This window comes from Megalopta genalis, chromosome 2, assembly GCF_051020955.1.
Source record: "Megalopta genalis isolate 19385.01 chromosome 2, iyMegGena1_principal, whole genome shotgun sequence".
NCBI classification, from domain to species: Eukaryota; Metazoa; Arthropoda; class Insecta; order Hymenoptera; family Halictidae; genus Megalopta; species Megalopta genalis.
In genome coordinates, this window is record NC_135014.1 from 30,523,137 (window position 1) to 30,546,303 (window position 23,167).

The 23,167-nt window shown below is 35.0% G+C and overlaps 7 protein-coding genes across 21 annotated transcripts; 5 read left to right on the plus strand and 2 right to left on the minus strand.

The window, feature by feature from the left end:
• The first annotated feature begins 106 nt into the window (after nucleotides 1–106).
• Nucleotides 107–3,947, plus strand: Faf2 (Fas-associated factor 2). The gene is made up of 8 exons (XM_033486410.2): nucleotides 107–610; nucleotides 679–759; nucleotides 919–1,144; nucleotides 1,229–1,415; nucleotides 1,481–1,654; nucleotides 1,739–1,834; nucleotides 1,911–2,223; nucleotides 2,306–3,947. The coding sequence occupies exons 1-8, from the start codon at nucleotides 548–550 to the stop codon at nucleotides 2,468–2,470; spliced, it is 1,305 nt and encodes a 434-aa protein (XP_033342301.1). The 5' UTR covers nucleotides 107–547; the 3' UTR covers nucleotides 2,471–3,947.
• Nucleotides 3,948–4,078: 131 nt separating this feature from the next.
• LOC117229726 (uncharacterized) lies at nucleotides 4,079–5,335 on the plus strand. Of its 2 annotated transcripts, none has more exons than XM_033486411.2 (4): nucleotides 4,079–4,432; nucleotides 4,505–4,797; nucleotides 4,894–5,092; nucleotides 5,185–5,335. In XM_033486411.2, exons 1-4 carry the CDS (start codon nucleotides 4,362–4,364, stop codon nucleotides 5,288–5,290), a joined length of 669 nt encoding a protein of 222 aa, XP_033342302.2. In that variant the 5' UTR covers nucleotides 4,079–4,361; the 3' UTR covers nucleotides 5,291–5,335. The 2 variants fall into 2 exon arrangements, with proteins under 2 accessions (XP_033342302.2, XP_033342303.2); XM_033486412.2 differs by having other exon boundaries at nucleotides 4,556–4,797.
• Nucleotides 5,336–6,581: 1,246 nt separating this feature from the next.
• Nucleotides 6,582–8,555, plus strand: mTerf3 (mitochondrial transcription termination factor 3). 3 transcript variants are annotated; one of them, XM_033487085.2, is made up of 3 exons: nucleotides 6,585–7,036; nucleotides 7,107–8,174; nucleotides 8,245–8,555. In XM_033487085.2, the coding sequence occupies exons 2-3, from the start codon at nucleotides 7,109–7,111 to the stop codon at nucleotides 8,520–8,522; spliced, it is 1,344 nt and encodes a 447-aa protein (XP_033342976.2). In that variant the 5' UTR covers nucleotides 6,585–7,036; nucleotides 7,107–7,108; the 3' UTR covers nucleotides 8,523–8,555. The 3 variants fall into 3 exon arrangements, with proteins under 3 accessions (XP_033342977.2, XP_033342975.2, XP_033342976.2); XM_033487086.2 differs by having other exon boundaries at nucleotides 6,582–8,174; nucleotides 8,342–8,555; XM_033487084.2 differs by having other exon boundaries at nucleotides 6,584–8,174.
• Nucleotides 8,540–11,926, minus strand: LOC117230037 (endoplasmic reticulum-Golgi intermediate compartment protein 3). 2 transcript variants are annotated; one of them, XM_033487087.2, is made up of 8 exons: nucleotides 11,692–11,926; nucleotides 11,157–11,315; nucleotides 10,964–11,080; nucleotides 10,840–10,880; nucleotides 10,712–10,776; nucleotides 10,419–10,642; nucleotides 10,183–10,311; nucleotides 8,540–9,145 (listed from the first exon to the last, which is right to left on the minus strand). In XM_033487087.2, exons 1-8 carry the CDS (start codon nucleotides 11,909–11,911, stop codon nucleotides 8,811–8,813), a joined length of 1,290 nt encoding a protein of 429 aa, XP_033342978.1. In that variant the 5' UTR covers nucleotides 11,912–11,926; the 3' UTR covers nucleotides 8,540–8,810. The 2 variants fall into 2 exon arrangements, with proteins under 2 accessions (XP_033342978.1, XP_076375237.1); XM_076519122.1 differs by lacking the exon at nucleotides 11,157–11,315.
• LOC117230038 (reactive oxygen species modulator 1) lies at nucleotides 9,362–10,171 on the plus strand. Its single transcript, XM_033487088.2, has 3 exons — nucleotides 9,362–9,531; nucleotides 9,760–9,896; nucleotides 9,970–10,171. Exons 2-3 carry the CDS (start codon nucleotides 9,766–9,768, stop codon nucleotides 10,076–10,078), a joined length of 240 nt encoding a protein of 79 aa, XP_033342979.2. The 5' UTR covers nucleotides 9,362–9,531; nucleotides 9,760–9,765; the 3' UTR covers nucleotides 10,079–10,171.
• Nucleotides 11,927–12,206: 280 nt separating the features above from the next.
• Pli (E3 ubiquitin-protein ligase pellino) lies at nucleotides 12,207–21,603 on the plus strand. Of its 4 annotated transcripts, XR_013032756.1 has the most exons (10): nucleotides 12,207–12,640; nucleotides 14,284–14,462; nucleotides 15,092–15,274; nucleotides 15,356–15,587; nucleotides 15,658–15,858; nucleotides 15,957–16,244; nucleotides 16,331–16,662; nucleotides 16,751–16,878; nucleotides 20,707–20,833; nucleotides 21,256–21,603. XR_013032756.1 is itself a non-coding variant. In XM_076519119.1 (8 exons), exons 2-8 carry the CDS (start codon nucleotides 14,428–14,430, stop codon nucleotides 16,875–16,877), a joined length of 1,398 nt encoding a protein of 465 aa, XP_076375234.1. In that variant the 5' UTR covers nucleotides 12,208–12,640; nucleotides 14,284–14,427; the 3' UTR covers nucleotides 16,878–17,105. The 4 variants fall into 4 exon arrangements, 3 of the variants coding, with proteins under 3 accessions (XP_076375234.1, XP_076375235.1, XP_076375236.1); XM_076519119.1 differs by lacking the exons at nucleotides 20,707–20,833; nucleotides 21,256–21,603 and having other exon boundaries at nucleotides 12,208–12,640; nucleotides 16,751–17,105; XM_076519120.1 differs by lacking the exons at nucleotides 20,707–20,833; nucleotides 21,256–21,603 and having other exon boundaries at nucleotides 12,208–12,640; nucleotides 14,305–14,462; nucleotides 16,751–17,105.
• LOC117230047 (putative RNA-binding protein Alsin2) lies at nucleotides 17,428–22,807 on the minus strand. Of its 8 annotated transcripts, none has more exons than XM_076519126.1 (8): nucleotides 20,714–20,831; nucleotides 20,518–20,643; nucleotides 20,357–20,436; nucleotides 19,682–20,091; nucleotides 19,485–19,533; nucleotides 18,928–19,026; nucleotides 18,078–18,838; nucleotides 17,428–17,981 (listed from the first exon to the last, which is right to left on the minus strand). In XM_076519126.1, the coding sequence occupies exons 4-8, from the start codon at nucleotides 19,783–19,785 to the stop codon at nucleotides 17,903–17,905; spliced, it is 1,092 nt and encodes a 363-aa protein (XP_076375241.1). In that variant the 5' UTR covers nucleotides 19,786–20,091; nucleotides 20,357–20,436; nucleotides 20,518–20,643; nucleotides 20,714–20,831; the 3' UTR covers nucleotides 17,428–17,902. The 8 variants fall into 8 exon arrangements, with proteins under 8 accessions (XP_076375241.1, XP_076375239.1, XP_076375240.1 ...); XM_076519124.1 differs by having other exon boundaries at nucleotides 20,357–20,440; XM_076519125.1 differs by having other exon boundaries at nucleotides 20,357–20,440; nucleotides 20,518–20,637; nucleotides 20,714–20,830.
• Nucleotides 22,808–23,167: the final 360 nt, after the last annotated feature.

Here is a 23,167-nt window from a genome sequence, read left to right on the forward strand (position 1 = left end):
GTTTTCACGCGTGCGTGACAAACGGAAATCTACTACAAGTAAATAAATGGTTTCAAGAGAAACATCGCCATCGTTCAAAAATTCGTTGAGAATGAAATTTTGAGACGTTAATCCCGCTTACGTAGAACATTAAGAGAAGCACAACTTGCCAATGGGAACACATAGAAACAGTTGACTGTCGTTTCGCCAATGCATGCAAGTTGACGTCACTTGAAATCGTAACCGCATGAAACAGAACCTTGAAACCGTAAATTATTGTTGAAAAAAGTCATGACACCGAAAACATCGCTCATAGAACGGACTAAACAGACGAAACGTGTTGCGACAACGATGCATGGATCCCCGTGAGCCGTGGAGCCTGCGGACGATCGAGGTTAATCATTAGTTGATACATCAGGCACACCAAATGCTATCGCAGCTTCGACGTAATTTCGTGCATGTGCCTGACTTTTTTATCAGCTGATGTATTCAGTGTCATTCCCTAGAACTGTGTGACTTAAAGTATCGACGAAGGGTTTTCAGTGGTTCGGTCAAGCCGAGTATTGTCATGGCAGATTTCGCGTTGAACGAGCTCAGCGGCGATCAAACTGAGAAAGTTCTGCAGTTCCAGGTGACTCAACTCTTTTCCTTGACCGTTTCCGAAATCACAACAAATCAACATCATTTCAATGTTTCCAGGATTTGACAGGCATTGAAGACCTGTCCATCTGTAGGGATGTTTTGCAGAGACACAACTGGAACTTGGAAGTTGCTGTTCAGGTAAACACCTTTAACCTTGTAGCGTCCAGTTTCACACATCTCTATTTGTCTACTAGAAATTTCATAACAAATCTTACATTGACTAGTGTGCAATACAGAGATTCATTTTTCATTCATTGTCCTCTACCGACTTGATGATGTGCTTTTTTGACCGTTTAGGAACAGCTGAATTTATATGAAGGCAGACCATCTATGTATGCCCAAGACTCACGATCTAGGCCACCACAAGTTGTCGACGATAGCAGTTCTAGAATATATTTTAATTATTCTGGAAGCTCCAGTGGCAGCGGTAGTTATTTATCATACATCTTTTCCCTCTTATATAAAAGAGTGATCAGTATCCTGCAATTAGTTCTTTCAATATTTAGGGGAAACGGTAGACCTGGTGAGTTATAGCTACACAAAAATTAGTTACAGAACTTATTCCAAGTTGATAACACAGATTAAAACTGTACCTATATCTTTTAAGTGACCTCTGACCCAGTGGAAGATGTAATTAACTTCATTCGAGCCTATGAGGAACGTTACGGTAGTAGTCATCCCGTTTGTTACCAAGGCTCTTACAGCCAAGCTCTCTCCGATGCGAAGCAAGAATTAAGATTTTTATTGGTATATTTACATAAAGACGAAGCCCAAGATATTGATCAGTGGTGCAGGTAATTCTCCAAACAGTAAAGCATGAACTTTATAGATATAAATAATACTAAATCTTTTTATACAGGAATACACTAAACAATCCAGAAGTAATTCGATTTATAAATACACGTACTTTATTTTGGGCATGTAACGTGCAATCTGGAGAAGGTTACAAAGTGGCAGAAGCCCTTAGACCTGGTTCTTATCCTTTCCTGGCCATCATCGTTTTAAAAGATAACAGAATGACAATGGTTGGCCGGTATGTAATGTATCATACGCCTTTCAATGCTTTTTAGAAAAATGGTAATAACAATTGAAATTTGTCTATTTTATTGCGTTATAGAATGGAGGGCACGCCATTTCCTTCTGACGTCATATCTCACCTGCAAACCATTATAGATCACAACGAAATTAATTTAATACTAGCACGTCAAGAAAGGTGAGACAAGGATACAAATATATTTGAATTTTGAAAAAATAATTGACTGCGTACTTATATTGTCTTTCGAATGCAGAGCGGAACGCAGTGCGGCACAATCGTTACGCCAGCAACAGGATCAAGCGTATGAGGAGTCATTACGCGCGGATCAAGAGAAGGATCGAAAACGAGAAGAAGAACGAAGAGCGCGCGAAGAGCAAGAGGCTAGAGAAAAAGAGCAATTGAATGCACAAGAATTGGAAATTCAACGTATTCGTCATGAAAAAGAGCTCACTGTTCGCAAAGTACCATTGGAACCAGAATCTAGTAATCCTAATGTGTGTCATCTTCAAATTAAGCTTGGAGAGAGGACTATGAAAAGGCGTTTCCTAATGTCTGACACGATAATGGTAAACTCTACAGGATTCAATCAATTAAAATATCTTTATACGTTAATATTAAATCCATTTAACATTATCGATTTTTTCTTAGGATGTATATCACTGGATTTTTAGTCAACCGGATTCGCCAGCGTGCTTCGAAATAACTACAAGTTTTCCGAAGAGAATTCTGTATCCATCCCTTGAGATCTCAACGTTATCAGCTGCTGGATTAACTCATAGAGAAGTTCTTCATGTTAATGACTTAGATGATTAACCTCTATTGATTATTCAGTGCTGCATTCTTTGTGTTTAAGTATCATTCCGCAGGAAAAATGGTACTGTCGTAAGAGACATTTGTGAAAAAGATGAGGATGTTTGTATATATATATGTATACAAAGAAATATACATATATAAACATGTATTTAGATACACACATACACACACAAAAGGAGTATATATATATATTATATATATATATATTCATGATACATTCGAGTATTTAATGTGAAGCACAGATCAGCAACAGGAACACAATTATGAAGCAGCTACGCGAATTCTATCGGAACAAATGATCGACGAAAAGAACCGTGTTGTGTCCCAATTTTAGTACAGACGTGTCCGTATCGGTCACAATCATAGTACGTTTTTCACGTACCATGAATGAAAAAACGCTCCACTGAAATACGCATTCAATTAGGAAAGAACAAATCTTGTTCTAAAAAAACAAAAAGAAAGAGAAACTTCTATATAATTTCACTAAAGCTGTACACCAAACATTTCTTATACTCATCTTAATATTTTTTAGCTTAAACGAACTTCTGTAATGAGCTGACTAAGAAGTATAATTTATTAAAAAAAAAAAAAAAAGAAAAACAGAAACTAGATCTATGGACGACGCGCAGTAGTTATAATTAAAGCACAGATTCAATGTACGGATAAGAGTTATAAAAGTTGTATGTGGTATTATAGCGTTGAACTGTTTTAAATCTGTACTTTAAATGTAACTGAAATGGAATTTTTTAGCAAATGTGGTTCCTTCCGCGTTGAGTCATTTGAGTTCTGGTAAGTCGAATATCTGATATTAGATATCGGATATCGAATAAAGCGAAAATTGTCGAAATCATGTCCACTGACTTATCAAACATATACATACATGAATTGAATCTTACTGGATGCAAATTTCTGTATCAGAAAGAAGAAAAAATGGTTAAGTGATAACAGTTTATCCTAGAAGATAATCCTATTTTTTTTGTATGTCACAATTCTATGAACGCGCACCTAACTGATAACTAGTTTTTTCTTTGTATGTACTTTTTGTCCTTTTAAAATGTTCTGTCGTCATGGAGAAAGGTATAAGCAGTTGTCATGTACATTCGAAATCATATTTCTTTATTTTATTAAGGGATAAATGGAACATTATTGGTTTATAAATGTTGGGATATTGAAAACTTATACTTAATTTTGTGTATATTAGCTTGAGACGTTTACCGATCGATATTTCTTTTCTGTGCAATAAGAAAACTAAGACAAATAAGTTGATGAGGCAAAATACGCGTCACTTATAAATTTGTACGTTTCCTTCTGAATGTTCTATAAAATCGGTAAAAACTGTTCAAGAGCAATCCATAGCATTTATATATGCATATATACGTATACATATTTAAATTGTTTCATAAAAGAAAAACAACAAACACTGTTTGTGCTATACATCAGATTTGTTAATCATTAAAAGTAAACTTTTGTATGCATATTTTGTGATCTAGTTTTGATATATCTTTATTTTTCCTGCTGATATATTTTTTATACGTAGGTGAACAACTTCGAAACCGGCTGGTGTCTGATGCTGGACATTGCTGTCCTTTGTCGTAAATCAATGCATAAATAAACAAATTGTAAAATACAAATGTATTGTTTGCATGCACATATTATCAATGTCAAGCATCAGATACAAGAATACGTTCTCTAATTTCTGGTTAAACTGCGACAGAGAGGAAAGGCTACGTGAAAACATCGGAATTTTCAGATTACATCGCTATCTTGTTTTACTCGTTATTGTCATGCGAGAAAAACATAGGTGGTCAGATTAATCCATCATTTGTCACCAAATATCAGTCAATTGACAAAATGGTTCATTGAACAGTCATATGGTTTCGAACATATAAAAATGTTTATTTACATTGTGGCTATAATATTTACGCCACTTATTATTTTTGGACTAGTGCACACCAGATGCTTGTAAGTGAATTCATTTCTTTTGAACGACTTTCTTTAAAATCTTGAAATTTACAATATTGCAATTCATCTCAGGGCTAACTGGATAAGATGGAAAGTTATAAATTCTCTGTCCACATGCAACAGATTGACTCGTAGACCTCTGATCGAAACGTTAACAATCAACGAAAGTACTGAAAATCTTTGTACACCCGAGAGATCTTTTGATATAATAGAGGAGATAGATAATACTGAAAGTCTGTCAACGGCGCCATTGCAAAGGTCCTTGTTTGATAATAAAGAGGGATCATCGGACACTTTACTAACTCCACGGTATTCCTTTGAGGATGTACTTCCAGAAGCCAGAGAAAAACATTTTGAATCGTCTGGTAAAACAAAATATTAACTTTTTCCCATCAACGATTTAAATTAATGTACTTCTTAGAAACATAATCTTTGAAAGAAGTAATTTTTCTATATTATAGAAACACGAACAAGAAAGGAGAATTTATTTGAATCTCTGAAAAATACCATCGAAAAGAGCACAAATCCATCCAACCGATTAAATACTACCCAAATATACAATTTGATTCTGAAAGAAACGCTTAAAGAAAACTTAGCTAGACAGAAATTGTTGGAAACTGAGAGGAGAAAGATTAACAATGAAGCAACATCGTTAAAAATGTAAAAAAAAAATAACGAATTTATGGTTGACTTGTTATATAGTTTTGCAGATCGGTGATGAACAAAGTTTTATTTCCTTATTTGAATTGCAGAACAGAACAGGCTGCTTCGTCATCGGAGAATATGTCCGAACAGGACGGTGAAAGCAGGGAGAGTCTGCAGTCTGCAGATATCCATCATTTAAATAATGCAATGTAATATCTCGAATAAGAAATAAAATTTTATTGTATCGATAACTGAAAATCATCTTCTGCCTATTGTACATATTAATGAACGATCTAATTGAAGAACAGTACCAATATCAAAAGAGACTAATTATTGCGAAAATTAAAGAACACTTGGTTATATGTACTTAATTGTTTTATTGGTAGCTAAAGGAGTTGTAGCTGTACCAGCGTGACACGGTGCTAATTCCCGCCACCGCGGTCTAAGGGTACCAACTTTTATACCACTATAGCCAATATGTCTGCGAATTTTAGCGGTCGGTAGACCCTCGGTTAAAATATAACTGAAATCTTTTTAAACTATTAAACCCAACACGCATACATTTATAAGTAATTTAAAACTTGTGCACAAATATTTGGGGATTATAGAAGTAAAATGTATATTGCATGTATATCGTGTATAACCGATACATAACAGTTTGAAACAATTATTTTCGGAACCTTCTCAATCCCTGTCTATTATCTTTTGAATATTTTCAGCGGAAGTAAGCTGTCTTTTTTTGTTGTTGCCAGGTTGAAGGATTTGAGAACAACCTCTATCATCGATTGCTAGGAAGAAGTTACTACACTAAGCGGCACACAGAAAGGAAATACAAGGATCAATTAAATAGCATTTTAATAAAATTGAAGACGAAAGTTAATGTGACGTAAATAATGTAAATTGTATAGGTGGGGCAATGGTACCAATGGTGGGGTCATATAGATGGCGAAGGAAGGGGAAAAATCCCTCGTCGAGGGATTTTTCCTGACAGCTCCGATTAGGAGCGCAAAATTATGGAAGAGGTCGAACAGAAGCTCGCATGGCAACACTACAGTAACGCTTCAAGTTTCGCCCGCAGCGCACTCCGTTAGAGAGACTAGAAGGAAATATTGCTTTGCTCTGTGATTGGCTGACGATTTAATGCCAAGGCATGATTTACTGTGGATTGTACGCGCAGTACTATATTAACTGTACTATTAACTATTATACTCTCCTGTTAAAACCGCTGCATTTGTGCTAGAAACATAGAAACACATAGGAAAGATGCTGAAGATTTCTAAATTACTTTCTCTAATTATATCTTTCTGTGAAAAATGCCACCTTGTCATTACGAATATAAAACGCGGACGGAGGATTTTGACCAACGTCCAACATTTATATATTTACGTATTTACATATCTAAGTTTTGAGGTGCATATATAAACAATATAAGGATGTACAAAAAAAACGGTGTAATGAGATGTCATTTATATATATTATATATATATTATCATTTACATATTATCTCAACAAAAATTAAACACGTCTAACATATGACTTGGTAACATAGAGTGCAATAGAGTGTCTAACTTACTCTATCTGCTTACGGGACAATTCGGAATAAATAAAAAAACTTGTTAGTCTATCTTATATATATTACCATAGACAAGGTATCAGAATCTCTTATACCTCGTCTATGACACCACTTATGAGCAAAATTTCGCACATAGCCCTTGCAATAAAAAAAACTTATTCTATCGATATCGGTTGGTAACAATTTGAGCATTTTGCCGCTATACTAATTGGTCCTGTATGAACTCCTGAACGAAGCTTCGAGATTTCTCTACAATGAAGTGGTGCAGTAATCGCCCAAGAAGTATGTTTGCGATTCTTGTCGAAATTAGCATTTGAAAAACAACAAAAATCATTATCATTCAAATAAAAACGGCTACAAGGAAGAAAAATTTACTTTACGTTGTAGTAAGAAAATATGAAACTTTATACGAGCTGATAATATGCATGTATGTTTACATTAATCATGTATCCGCAGATATGACATTGCTGAAATCATACATTATTCTTCGTCTAACCTATAGACGAATCAGTGGGATTACGAGTTGTTTGTTTCACAATGGTTTGTCTAATTCCAATTTCCATAGAAATTTCACAACTGAATGTGATGAAGAAAAAGCGTCCAATCAAGTTTCCAAGGATTGTCACTCGTCGAAAGATATCGCATCTAAGATTACAAGAGGTTATGTCAACGTTTCAAAAATTGAAAATTCTGAAAGTAGCAATGTAAGTAAAGAGTGCAATGAAAGCATAACAGAAAAAGTAACCTCGAGAGAATCTGTTATGGGAATGGATTGTATAGGATTAGGGGAACATGATACGAATAAGACTGTACAAGAATCTTTGAGTGGATCTAATTTGAAAGAGACTATTACTTTATTAGATACGTATGATCTTAAATTCAATGATGCTATAAAAATTGAAGATGAGAAGTTACCAGGACCATTGGATAAGTGCAACGAAGATCTTTCTCATATAGGACCTTATATTACCCCAACTTTCAACTTTGCAAAATTTGCAGATGATTCGATTACCATTCAAAAGTTGGTCGATTTGGGTGTGGATTTACATAAATTAGAAAAACATCGAGATTTAGTTGAAATGTACTTGAGCCTAGACTTTGACAGGGATATAAAACCTTACATAACGTTCTTACATGATTGTGGTCTACAACCAGAAAATCTTGGCAGATTTATCACGAAAAATCCAAGAATTTTCAAAGAGGATATGGATGATCTTCACACTAGGATAAGATATTTAGCAGCTCACTTATTTACCCCTCCAATGATACAAAGGATTATAACCGGTAATCCATTGTGGTTGTCCTGTGAAACGCAAAAAATAGATAGAAGATTGGGTCATTTTCAATGGACTTTCAAATTAGATGGTGACCAAATAAGGTATTTAGCAACGAAATGTCCCAAACTTATAACATACAATATGATGCATATAAAAGAGAATACTTTCTCTGTGAAAGAGGAAATGGGTTTCAATCTAACTGAAATAAAACGTATCTTGTTGGATTCACCTCTTGTTTGGATAAACAGTAAGTATAGACACAGTAACAAATATTACTTTAAGTAATGTTTTTAAAGTAGCTATGATTGTGGTTGTAGGTAGATCGAAAATAGTGAACGCTTTCGATTATATACACAATCAGATGAATATATCTCATAAACTAATATCCATACAATCAAAGGCTTTAACTTACAGAAAAAGTTTACTCCACTCAAGACATCAATTTTTGGTAGAGTTAAAGCGGAATCAATACGATCCTACAAAACCGTTATATGTGTCGTTGAAAGATGTAGTCGGTGGCACCGATATTGAATTTTGTAACAATGTAGCAAAAGCATCCATTGATACGTACAATCTGTTTCTAAAAACCATTTAATTTAAATAAATACGATGTGCCTTAGCAGGGTAACTTTTATTGTGTATATACTTAAATCTTAAATTTTCTTATGTATGCCTACAAATCTTTATGTACAATTTTATATGTCACAGAGAAGTATTTAAGCCATGTTCATAATTTTGTCTTAGTCAAGGTAAAGAAACATATACTGAAATGCATCGATTTACATTCTTTCGGTCGTTCTTTTTTATACGAATCTTACACATCACATATGCACACCGACATTTATTATCTATAATACTTTTTAACGTTTGCCCATAAAAAACTTCAATTGTACTTTCCTAGCTCTATCTTTTTTTGTATCGCTTTAACGGAGTGATAAAGTAACGAATCAACCAATCCAGCAACAGTGAAAACACCACCGATGATCGCGCACGCATTCGTTGCAAAATGACTGAATGATTTCGCTTTTTCCGTATACTTTACCATAAGCGGACTGAGCTCGTAGCTAAAATATATTCCAGGCATTACGGACTCGCCGAACACTGATACTTTTCTGACGTGTCGTGTCACCGAGAACTGATTCGTTAACAAAGTAGACCCATCGGCTCGAACGTAGGTCGTAGGCACAATTTTTATATAATAATAAAACATCATCGTCCCTGCAAAATGAAAAAAAACAACGGAAAGTTAATATAGAGATTCAATTAAAAGGACACGTGTCATTGCATATGAAGAGATAGTTTCCATATTTTGCATGCCAAAATTGAAAGTACGAAAGCGTCTAATAAATTATCGGTACATTATTGCACAAATTGACAATTCAAAAAGCCCGCCATTGATAGATGTATCAGACGAGGAACGGAAGTAACGAAAACAGTCGTTATCGCATAAGCCAGAAAGTACTAACATGGCGCTTGCCTTTCCGCACAATCTCAATGGTGAAATGTGTTAACAAAATTCTTCGAAAGATTTGTAAATCATACATTATAAAGAAGTACACAGAAACGTAAACGCAAATCAAGATTTTACGACGCACGTTTAAAATGTGAGTATTATATTAATAAATTCATTCGATTATGAAGTAAATAAAATTTTTATGAAAAATATACAAATATTTTTAGAAAATGAAAATCATTTTCCGATCGAACTCGATCAGCATTGTGTTAAAATGTATGTCGGAACTAAAGTTGCTTGTTTGGTGTTAATTAATTTTGATCGCAGTAAGCGAGATAGGTTAAGGGAACATACATTATACTATAAATTGTATTTGTAGAGCAAAATGCCAGTAGTACCAGGAGGAGTGTATCAACAAACTCCTTCATGTTGGGATAGGATGAAAATGGGTTTTATGATTGGATTTTGCGTTGGTATGGCCTCTGGTGCTTTGTTCGGGGGATTCACTGCACTTAGGTATATCTTTATCCAATTTAAATCAATTTATATGATAACTTGGTCTAGATGGTAATGGAGCATTTATTATTAGGTATGGATTAAGAGGAAGAGAACTGATAAACAACGTTGGGAAGGTGATGCTTCAAGGCGGTGGAACATTCGGTACATTTATGGCCATAGGGACTGGGATACGATGCTAGGCACTTGAGAACTGTTATGTTTATACTTTAGGGCACAGAGGATTGTAGCAAGAGCTCACTTTGTTCATTTCTTAATAAAAAAATTTCTATGTAGCAAGGCATACCTTCGATTGCAAGAGCAAAAGTATCGTCCATGGGGTTTGTCTTCCCTGGGATGTTCAATCCAAAACTTAAGTGGTGAATTTTATGGGACATGTTAAACTGAGCCGACGTGTATGGTTGAGCATCGTGCACTGTAAATCATTATTATCACAATTCTATTATATGGTAGACGTTAGAAACACCATAACAAAAATAGAAACATTAATTTGGGTAGGAGACAAATTGACATTTAATTTACCGTGTACATGATTAACAGAAAAGCTATCGCCAGGTGCAATGTGGAAACTTCCCCCTACTCTATTCACCTCCATATACCCATAGATCTGACATCCTTGGGTAAAAGTGTTTTTATATTTCTCAATTGATTTGTCATTTTGACATTGTTTTATGTCTGCTGGATCAGGTGGTGCCCATGTTTTCACTCTGTAGGCTTCTCTTACATCCTCGCAAGTGTTACAACACCTACACAATAGTTTTAATTAGTTGTATAAATTTTATCCATAGTACATATTAAATGTTTATATACTATACTTAATAGTTGCGCTAGCAGCTCCATAACAGTCCCCACATGTTTTAGGAGTACTACTTTCCTCTGTCTGCAAGAAATGATTACTTTTTTATATGATTCTAAAATAGAATAATTTAAGCAAATGACAAACCTTTGCTGTGGTTTTATTAAGTGCTTTTGTATCTGTAATATCTGTAATGAAACAAATTACAAGATACAAAACTAACTATGATATTTAATTTTAAACCTCTTTTAATAGGAATGATTATACGTACCTGTCTTCTGTGGATCCTCTATGGGTTTTCCATTCAGGTCTAAGCGTCTTTTAAATATGTTGTGTTCTATCTGCAAGTGCTGTTCACCCGTAGTATCCATAGCATCTATTGACAAAACTAAAAGATACATGTTTTAGCAGAAGTGTTATTGCCATCAATTATAAAACGCTATACTGATAAAATGTTTATTTACGTTCACAAGATATCATGGGAACTATGATGTCTAAATTAATTCTCAACTTGGAACCCCTTGAGGTATCCACAAATAGTTCTTCACTAAGGGTTGGTGTGAGATAATAATTCACTTCGGATAAAAACAACATTCCCATTATAATGGTGCTAATGATAGTCACTGGAAACACAGAATGAATGCACATGTGAGTAATGTATACATTATAAATTATATTTACTATTAAACAAATATAAACATTAAACATCGAAAGGACAAAAACATCGATAAATATAATGAATAGAAGCTGATGCATCAGTGAGTAATTAGTGCTAAAAGGAAAATTGTTTTTAGGCTGAAAGTATTGAGGTTTTTTGAGGTTATTCTGATAAAATAACGGCAGCATATGATGTTCTAAACAAAATATAAAAATATAAATTATTCAAAGCATTCCTAGTATTAAAGAATTAGCATGTTTATCGGTAAACATTGGGTACAGCACAAAGCTGGATTTTGACATACAGTAATCGTAGAAAGTCTGACAAGCGTTTCACTTTACCGATGGCACCACTGAAAGTTCGCACCAGGATATCTGCTTCATCGCGCACTTTTGGATGTACATCTAATTGTCGCAATATTTGCATTTTCGACGGCCAAATAAAACCGCCAACACGGACCGTAACCAAAACTACGTTCAGCGGCCTGACTTTTCCCGCAACCACAACTGACAACGTGACAATGCGACAACCCCGGAAACGTGGCAGACGGCAAAATGCCATTGGCTAGGGCCAGTGCATCAACTGCATCCGGTTACCAATCATAGCTTTGAACGGGTTATTTGTGTTTACGCTGAATGTTTTTAGTTAAGACAATGGTAATAAACACTTGGTTAAAGAATCCTTTATTGTACAAGATGCTTATCAACGTCTTACCGTTTATACGTATTCTACTCGATTTTGATTCCAAGTTCTAACTGTTCTTCTCCGAGAAGTTTATTTGCAACCCTCTGGTGGCAGGTTCGGAGACCATAGCAAGGAGAAGTTTCTTTTTGTAAGGTTGATTTCCAACGAGCCTCCACTCATTGTACATCGTTCAACATGGGGTTGTCTCGATGCGTATAGTTTATGAGAGACACACACAAATAATCGGTGCGTCAAGCGATTATCGATAGAATAAATCGGTGTTTCGTTTCGCTGTGAATTTTTTTTGTTGGAATTCGTTCGGTATTGTGTCGATTTTCTCAGTCGGTTTCATTAGTGGCCGCGATTCCTGTGCGCATCGCGATCATGTATAATAGGATCGTAAGCGCGAGATTGGTGGAGCAGCGTACGAACTTAGTAACGGTGTAATTTAGAAATGGAAAATTAAATTAAAGCTAAACAGAGTGGACAAATGATTTTTGTATACCGTTAGGCTCGTGATCAACGATCAAAACGGGTGGCTGTTGTCGCGAGTCTCGAACATACAGCGATACCGTTTTTGAACGCAGAGCTCAGCATGGTGATACGGTAAATAACTCATCGTTTCTGAATACCTAGGTTAATTAACGTTGCTTACGCATCGCGACTCCTCCACAATGTCTTTCTCGCTTTTGATTGTACCACAAGTTTTTCCGTCTAGCCGGTCAATTTTCCGATCATTTTCGGTTCACTGATCAACAATATATGGGTGCGTGTATGCATGTGCGCGCGCGCGCTCCCCTCTGTGTATTTCTAACTATGATTATGTATATATGTATACATATGTATATGTATATCGGTATATCAGTTACTGATATACGTATATATACATATATGTATATATATATTATTTAAATGTTAGTCAAACATATTCAAACCGATCAAGCTGAACTAAACTATAATAGAATTTCTAGCTAAAAGATACCTTATTTTGTTTAAATATAAACAATTCGTAAATATTAGTAGTGTCAAACAATCAATCCGTCTAGTTTCTTATATTTTATAAAAATGAAAAGAGTACATTTGTTGGCCTATCATGTAACTTATATCATAATACATGCATGGGTGAATTTATTTATTTAATAATTTGCAAAAGAAGCATCCTTATAATTTTGGTTGTTTTGACCTGTTTTATAATTCTAGTATTAATTTCCTTTCATTCCTTTAGGACAAAGTTTTTAATAAACCAAAATAAAACTATGTATGCCTTTCTGTCGATTAATATTAACAATTGACTAATACCTTTGGAATTCGAAAAAATTCATTTTTCATTCGAGTGCATGTGTGCATCCATAGAGTTATATTTATTTTATTTGCTTACTTGATATAGTATGGAAGGCATAAAAACTCCATTTTCATGTAATTATTTACAAAGTATAATATAGCACATAAATGACCTTGTGTTTCCCTTGTTTAATAGTAAATATTCTATTTAGGATTTGGTAACAAGCAATAAATGTTTTTTTTCTGTTTTACATAAAAATATCTTGTTCTTATCTCCAAAATGCCCGAATATGTTGTAGCAATAAATATGTTGGAAGTATTTAGATTATAGTTTCGGTGAATAAATTATTTTATCTATAATATTATAAAAAGTTGTACAATTAGAAAACAAATGGTAGGATTGTATAAAAAAAATGTTGATGGAAAGATTCTGCATACATTATGGTCGTTGTATAGTTATTTTTGGAGTAATCTTTACCTTGTAAACATTGATAGGATCAATTGGTGCAGTATTTTGATAAGAACAAACACCTAGATAAGATAATGAATTAGCTGTTCAATTGACTATGTTAACTATGTTTATGGATTTAATGAAACTACATAGCAATTTCATGAGGAAGCAAGTAATGAAAGTAAAAAAAATAGTAAAATTATTCTTATGCACTGAATTAGCATTGTTATAATACCATGGCTGTATCTCCAATCGTGTTCATACACACATTAATATATAGGAACAGACAGTTATTTACAAAAAGTAACATGAAAATTTATATTCATACGTAAAAATATTAAAATAATTCTACTGTTTATTGCCTATAAATAGTTGATTTATAAATATGCCTTAGTGCCTCAATAATTAGCTAACTAATATGTTTCCTGTGTCTTTATTTAGAAAAATAAAAATAAGAACACATCAAAACATATAATAGTTTAGACATCATCGTTACACTGAATGTTTCTTATTACAGATTGTAATTACCAATTTGCAGCTTCCCGCGTTGCACTTGCTCACATTTGCTCAGCCGCGTGAAGATACTAAACACTGTCTGTCCTTATGAGTATCTTTTGAAGTACTGTGGAAGTAGTAATCTGTAAATTTTACTCGAAGGAGGATGCCAGTAACTAAACGTATTCCATGCCCCTTGCGGTAAGTAAGTGGTTTACGTATTACATACTATAGGCCAAATCCAAGAGATCTATGTAGATAGATTGCTTAGCTTTACATACTACATATGTACTTCAAACATTTCATCCAAGAAAAGTAGAACAAACAGTGAACATTATTTTATTTTATTTAATGCATCTGTTTATCTTTCATATGAATTACAAAATAGTTTACTAGCTTTTTATTTTAGTGTGTAACAACATATACTTTCTGGCTTATGAGAACTATGTTACTGACATCCACCTTCTTAATTAGAATAAGTAGGACAATTTACCTAACAACTGTCAATGTAACTTTGTCTCATGGTATGTACAATGGATATACAGGTATAAAGGCATTTTAACATTTTCAAATCATTCAAAATTAAAGAAATGCAAATCTAGATACTTCCACTATAGTATAGGAGAATTATCATGAAATTCCTCTTTATTTTCACAAGTGAATATAGAACCGTTACTTGATAACTAAGTACCATTAAGAGTAAATGGTTCTATAATAGTAGATAGCAAATACCTATATAAGAGACACACATATAAAATGAGACTAATCATGAAATTTGAGCTAAAGCGATGTAGATTGTTGTATATAAAATGTGCTCCTATCTTTTTCAGATCTGACGGTGGTAGCAGTGAAAGCCCATTACTTGTGGAAGAAGGAGAAACAGTTGGTGCCCCTCATAGTCCACGCAGTAAACATAATCATAGTCATTCACATGCCAATCCTCATAGGTCACACAGTTATCGCCATGAGAAACCGAAGCAGCTAGTAAAATATGGAGAATTAGTTATTCTAGGGTAAGTGATGGTCAATTTCTCTTACATTATACATATAATGATTTCTATAGAAATACCATCAAATAAATGAGTGTTCTGCAGATACAATGGATTCCTCCCACCAGGAGACAGAGGAAGACGAAGGAGTAAGTTCGTCTTATTTAGGAGGCCTGCACCAAATGGTGTAAAGCGCAGCAAACATTATATCGTGAAAACGCCTCATAGTTCACAAGCTATCCTCAACACTAAACAACATTCAATTTCATACACGTTATCTCGAAGTCAAGCAGTTATCGTAGAGTATACCGAGGATGAAGGGACCGATATGTTTCAGGTGAGCATACGGTTGAATATTTTTTAAGTCTATTCAAGCACATTTGCCTTGTCTCATTTATAAATTGTAGGTCGGACGTTCCTCCGAATCTCCAATTGATTTCGTAGTTATGGACACATGTGCAGGGGGCAGCGACGGATCGAACGAAGGACGCGTTGCTCAGAGTACAATTAGCAGGTTTGCTTGTCGTATTCTAGCCGACCGTGCGGATCCTAGAATCGCAAGAATATACGCAGCAGGTTTTGATAGTTCAAGGAATATCTTTTTAGGGGTCAGAGTCCTTATTACGTTATTATACTTGGTCTCTGTTTCACTCCTTGTCAGATTATCACACAGGCTTATAATGGATAATGTTGCACTTTACTGCAGGAAAAAGCTACGAAGTGGCAAGAAAATCGCGAGATCGATGGACTCACCACGAACGGTGTATTGATAATGCACCCACGAGGTCAGTTTTGCGGTGGCGAAGCACAATGTGGATTCTGGAGAGAAGTCAGTGTGGGAGGTGGAGTATTTTCGTTAAGAGAAAGTCGAAGTGCTCAACAAAAAGGAAATGTCGTGGAAGATGAAAATAATATTTTGCAAGACGGAACGCTTATCGACCTGTGCGGTGCTACACTGCTTTGGAGATCGGCTGAAGGACTTGCCAAGTCTCCGGTAAAGATAACAAAGCGCTTTGAATATTCGAATTAGATTGCCAAATTTATGTGTTCATTTATTACGATCGTTTGCAATCATTATAGACAAAACATGACTTGGAGGAATTAGTTGACGCCATAAATGCCGGAAGACCACAATGTCCAGTCGGTCTGAATACATTAGTCATACCACGTAAAGCAGCCGCAGATTCGACCCAACAACAGCCATATGTTTACCTGAAATGCGGTCACGTACAAGGTCACCATGACTGGGGCCAAGAAAAGGACAAAGCCACGAGAAGATGTCCGATGTGTTTAGTAGCCGGTTCGGTAGTCAAACTTTCTATGGGAATAGAACCTGCATTTTACGTCGATTGTGGCCCACCTACTTACGCATTTAGGCCTTGTGGACATATGGCTACAGAGAAAACTGTCAAGTCTGTATATTCGTTTCGTCGATCTTATTTACCCGACTTTAGAGCGATTATATTTGTCATCCTTATTATTTGTTTAATCTTGTTATAGGTATTGGGAAAAAGTAGCGATACCGCATGGTACAAACGGTTATATCGCAATTTGTCCGTTTTGCGCAGTCCCTCTTGAAGGAACCCCAGGATACGTGAAACTCATTTTCCAAGATAATGTAGATTGAGGTTCGTTTACCGTACGGTCGTGAGTATTTGTAGAGATCATTAACTTCTTATAAAGTGCAAGGATTATTAAAATTAATGAAATGTAAATAATCTTAATACAAGTATATAAACAAAGTTCTGTTTCTCTTCCTTGATATGAATTTAAGCAAAATTTTGTATGTACAAATAGCTCCACGATAACTATTAAGTAAATGGCTCTTGAAATAAACATCCCTTCTTATACAGTATTATTCATATACATATTAATTTTCTGAACGTATTGACGAATTATTAATTTAAGTTAACAATGTACATTTCCAAAAAGATCAGTTTTATTTTATACCATTATGAAAAGAAGCGTTTGTCCTCTTTTTGTAAATTATTAAGAAAAATCGTTGTTATTGTTATTTATATTTGTTTTCTAATTATTCGTATTCTCTCGTCGCGTACCTACTACTTTAAAAATAAATAGTCCATTCAAAGACTTACTCCTTTACGGTTTTCTTTCTTTTTTAATTTTTTATATTATAACTGGTACATGTTTGTGTAATAATGTGGTTTCAACAAGAATTACCGAAACGTATATATTTTCGAACATATTTTCATTTTACGCCCATATATAATTATCGCATAAGTAATCATATTATAAATATGCAACATCTCCTAATTACGTGGAATTACATTTCATTCTATTCTTATGTACACGAAATAATAACTAGATTTAAAAGTATATTGTATCAAGAGCAAGTGTAGAATAAGGGTATTAATATATTGATATCTAGTAAATTCAATCCTGTTCTTATGTTAACAGGAATGTGCTTAGTTTTACATAAAAGATATCTCGGAATATTGGTGTTTTCTTTTTTCCTTGAATAAGACGTGACTGGCAATGTTAAAAAAATTCAGTTTTCTTTAAGAAAAAAATTATTCGTATTCGGTGAGAGCGTGTTTTTTGTTTTTACATGTACTGTGCACAAGTAAGCACGTGTGACTTTTAATATGAGGAAAAAATGATTGAGCATAATTATATCAATGTCAACTGATTTTATCTTTTTCGATCATTAGATCCACTACGGCGAGACCGAGATCGACGGCTACGGCTACTACTGCGTGAACGTTTAGATCTGAAACAATTCAAGTGCATGATCATTGGAATGATATTGAATGGATCATAAAACATTATTTTTTCGCATGATCATTTTCCATTAAAATCGACTTACCTCTTACCACGACTGCGGCTGCGAGATCGTGACTTTCTCCTATCTCTGTCTCTGCGTTCACGATCACGATCGCGGTCTCGATCACGTTCGCGGTCGCGATCCCTATCACGATCACGATCACGTTCGCGATCACGGTCGCGATCACGGTCGCGTTCACGGTCGCGTTCGCGGTCACGTTCGCGATCGCGGTCGCGATCCTTTTCTCTGTAACCCAATCCTCCACGTCGATCCGATCTATCGCGGTCTCTGTCACGGTCATCTCTGTCCCTGTCTCTTCGTCTATCTAACAGCGACTCGCGTTTCTCTTTACGTCTTTCTTCCACAGTCTTCTGTAGTTCGGCCAATTTTTCACGAATCTTGATGAAACCCAAATGAAGTTTCCCACCAAAGTGATCAGCAAGTCGCCTGTCATTATCGTGAATTCCGAGATATGCGCTGCACACCTCGCATACCCTCAATTTTTGTTGTTGGTAACTGGATGCTGGCATGCTATTGCGGTATTCTTGCTCAGCCTCGTTCTTCTTTTTTCGTAACTCGTCTATCTCACCCATGAGCTTCATGGACTCCTCCACGAAACCTTCTTCTCCGAGCTGCTCAGCCTTGGCCAATTTTTTACCAATTTCTTCTGCGAGAACGTGAACGTTGTTTGCTTTCGCTGCTACCTCAGCACTAAGTTCTTCTTGAGTTTCTGCTAATCGTTGTTTCGCCTGCTCTGTGCGACGATCACAGTCAGCAATAAAATTCTGTAGGTGTTCCATGGCCTTAAAACAAAACAGAAATATCCCATTAGAATACGTGTACGTTACTGCATTGAATTACTTTGATGTTACTGTACGAGACTGATACTCACATCGATGTCATAAAAATGGTCCTTCTTCTTTTGCGCGGCCTCATAGTCTGCCCGTAGGGCCAAGTCGTGAATCTGGGGGCATTCTCCCAGGTCCATGCGCTGCGATTTACAAATCATGCGTTAGGTTTTATATATTTTATAGCCGAAAGCCTTATTGTTTTTGTTTATGTAATCCCTCCCAAGTTGTTCTATGAAATCTTATTGTATCTTAATTCGCTCTTCGTAACAGATAACATAGTTAATACTTGATAATTACACAAATAATTTTTGTTATGCGCAGTAACAATAACAGAAGTTAAAAACCCTAAATTTTCAGAAGAGTGTTATGGTCTAAAGATATTTTCAATACATGAATGTATAAATGGTTGCTCTTCTAGTAGGTACTATACATAGACAATATACAATATATATATATATACATATATATATATATATACATATATATATATATATACATATATATATACTCAATTATTTTTGTTTTGTTTCTTGTTTTTATCTTTCGGACAAAGTAAAAATGCAATTTTACAGATAAATATTTTGTTATGTTCACTTACAGAGTGGTAACACCTCTCCGCCTGACACGACAATGCGATGACAATGAAGCTACAATCAGCACACACCTTAAGTTCATATGTTCAATGTCTATGAAACAACTTACAGCCTAATAGTTTATTATACTATTTTAGATAGGACTCGAATTGCCTTAAATGAATCAATTCTAGATGATTTAGAAACTGAGTTCAATACGTACATCCAATGTTGAAGTAAATTTTTTTTAACAGAACTGGCATGCTGTACAATTCTGCCTAATATTCTCACTGATTTTCTTTCGTTCTTTATCTTTCTCCCCCTCATTCTTTTTCACTTTATTTTTCTCTTTCAATCTGCTTCATGCCACTTCTCAAGTTTTTACTCTTGGGCATGTTAATTGGTTTGCAAATTGCCAAAATAGTTTTTTGATTCTGAATTATCCTTGTTGGTTGTCGAACGTGTTTTTCTCATCTCTTTTAATAAAAACCGAGATAACACTGATTTAATCTAAGCATGAAGTCCTGTTTTGTTTACAATAAAACTACACATCTTTTTGGGGATCTCCCTAATGTTGTATGCTTCAAGCAGAAAAACCGAAACCGAAGAACTGGAACGAGTTTTACATCTGTCCTGAAATACCGCCAGAGACACTAACATAATCTCTATCAATCGTTTTTGTTATTGGGGATAATATTTGTTTGAAATATTAAGTCGCCGGTCTGAAAATCTTGAAAAACTACGCGTGATATCTCTTTAAAAGACTAATCCAAGTTTCATAGCGTATTAATGAATCAACGAACGATTGAACAAAAAGTGTTATTGAGACGAAATGGAAGAATTTCCGAGATTCGAACGTGAAAATGTTTTCGTTGGCAATTCGCATGGTCTTACTTACAGATTACTGCTTCATTTCCTGTACCCGTTACATCTCGTATCCCGAGAGGATGAATATAATTTCAAATGTAAACTTGATTTCTACCTGCCGTAAACGGCAATATTAGTAATTGGCGACAATAAGAGATATCGTCGTCTTGAATCAGCAATGGCGCTACTCACCAACATTAATCAGGCCATTCAGGGGTCTCGGAATTAATATTCGGCACTCAGCCTCGCCACCGTGGTTACCGGTAGAGGGGCTGAGGTGACCGTCCGCCTTAATCTCAATCGAATTAACACCTAGTACTTGAATTATGTTAAGGTAATCAAATTGTAGAATTGTAATACGTACGTCCTCTTCGCTTTCAGTACTTACAGTAACGCGCATGTGAGAGCGACAAGACAACACGACATATGAGCGGACAATACTCGCAACAATATTGTACAATGGATCAGATTGGAATTGCTTTTTTCCAGAGACTCTGGAAATAGAACTGTAGGTACATTGACATTAGTGAACCTGTGTATAGTTCATTCTCGCGAGTATTTGCCAGAAGTATTTTTCGTTTCTTTTTCCAAAAGTTGCTTTACTCTTTTACTTGCATTTCTTTTTTCATTTCTTTCAATTAATCGAGAATACTCTTTACGTTATTTTATTTTAATTTAGGCGTTTGTTGTCAATTCTAGTGTGGACACCTACATGAAAAAATGTAAAAGGGTGCTTGCTAACTATAAAAGACACTTTTATTCAATAAAATGATTATGATTTCTAAAATAAAACACTGAGACCTAACAATACGTAGCTTCCCTATAAATTAATATTTTCATAATGGATATAAATTGATTTTCTTTAACATTACTATCTTATTTTAAAATTAGACTAGGATTTAATAAACTAAATACATTTTATCTTTTTAGATACTGAGGAAGAGCTATATAAGACATTGAATTGAGATTTAACAAACACCCTTTGGACCAATTCGCACAAGATGACAAAGAAATGCGCGAAGCAGTATTACTGTGAAATGTATACTCTCATTTGGTTGGAGTATTTCTACTAAAATCTTATGATTGTAATATCTATGTTTTCCTGCGAGTATTATTCTTTCGTAATCGTATTAGGGTCTTTACTTGGAGAGTAGTTTAAAGTACAGCATATTCCTTAATATTGTCAGGGAAAAAGTGGAAGTCTTCTATAAATTAATGCTGTATAAGTCACTCAAGAAAACTTCTTTTCATGGATGCAAATACAAATTTCTTCTTCAAGTTTTGGTACATGATTTAATTCCACTTTTTTCCTCTTTTATGAGAATCTAGGGGATGATTCCATGTTATCATAATATGCTGCCCCGTGTTGCACTTCAACGCCTATCTAGTGGGAATTGATCGGAATCAATTCTTGAAGCACATTACGCAAACATCATCCTATTGTATGCAAATCGCAAAACTGATTCTTATTAGCTAGTATTTTGTATAATCTGAGGATCTGATTAAATCAATCACTTGCGACAAAAAACACTATGCACATCGTATCATTGCTGAATTGGAAAGTAATTAATTCAAGATTCTACTTTCAATACAAAAATGTGCAGAAAAATATGGTTGCACATATGTTATTTATGATCGTTATTTAAAGAAATCTATACTTTCCAAGAAATATAAAATTGTTGTTACACGATTCAAAATGAAATTATAAAATGAGCACTCGCTATAGACAGTCATAGGATAGACTTAGCGATCGAGAAGTCTAAAAAGCTCAAGTTAATCTAATAACAGCATCAGAAAGACAAGCAGATGAGCTTGCTAATGAAATTAAAGCATTTGAATCGTCTAACTAAACAAGAAAATAGGATCCATAACAATAAAAGGAAACATCAGATTGCTTTTGCATTAATGCTGAGAAATATTAAAGTCTATGGAAAGTTCTCTACGACAGCGCATAGTGCCAATGGTATATCACCCGTATTCCAATATGTGCTAATATCGAATTACACTCACCGTCGACGATAAGATTTCATGTGGACAGCACGCCAACAAAAAACTCTTGCACACCTTTGGATCGGAGTACTTCACTTGAAATTTGTTATTTTCACCTGAAAATATAAGATACGAATCAACAACAATGCCACATAACTGAATATGCAGTCCATGTATTGACGAAGGTGTAGGCCACCATCTTGTATTTTTGTGGTAGATTTTAGATAATTGTAAATAATAGTATTGCAGGGAACGAGTTTCCTCTCCTTGCAAGCGAATAATACGTACCATTCCTTCCTGTGCCCATTAATTGATCAAGCATAGCTCGCATTTGATCGTGAGCCGTCATTTTCACGAGAAAGTGCAATAATCTCGATGCACTGTCAAAAATGGGGGAGAGCAATCAGCCACGCCGCCAGCCTTCGAGTTTCGAGTTATCACCCGAATCGGATTTATCGATCAGAGTATCGTCGGGCACTGATCGTGTGCGCACTGCTCGGTTAGGAAAACTTGGGAAACTTTCAAGCTATGGTAGCGCTGCGACCAATCACGTTGCAGATTTCGTGTACGTATACGAAACTCGAAGACCATTGGCTGATCCTGCTTTCAGGAATTTTATTAAATTATACGAAACATAATTGTTATGTTATACATATATGTATGTATGTATGTACTATCTCAATTATCACCAATTATGTTACAATACAATAGTTTTATTCAACCGAATTACCTACTCGTAGGAAGTTGCAAAGTTCTACCCACCATTTTACAGACAAATGCCGTCTTTATAATAAATTAATTACAATTCTCAAATAATATTAAGCAAATTGTCGTGAAACGTAGCATCTTTCCC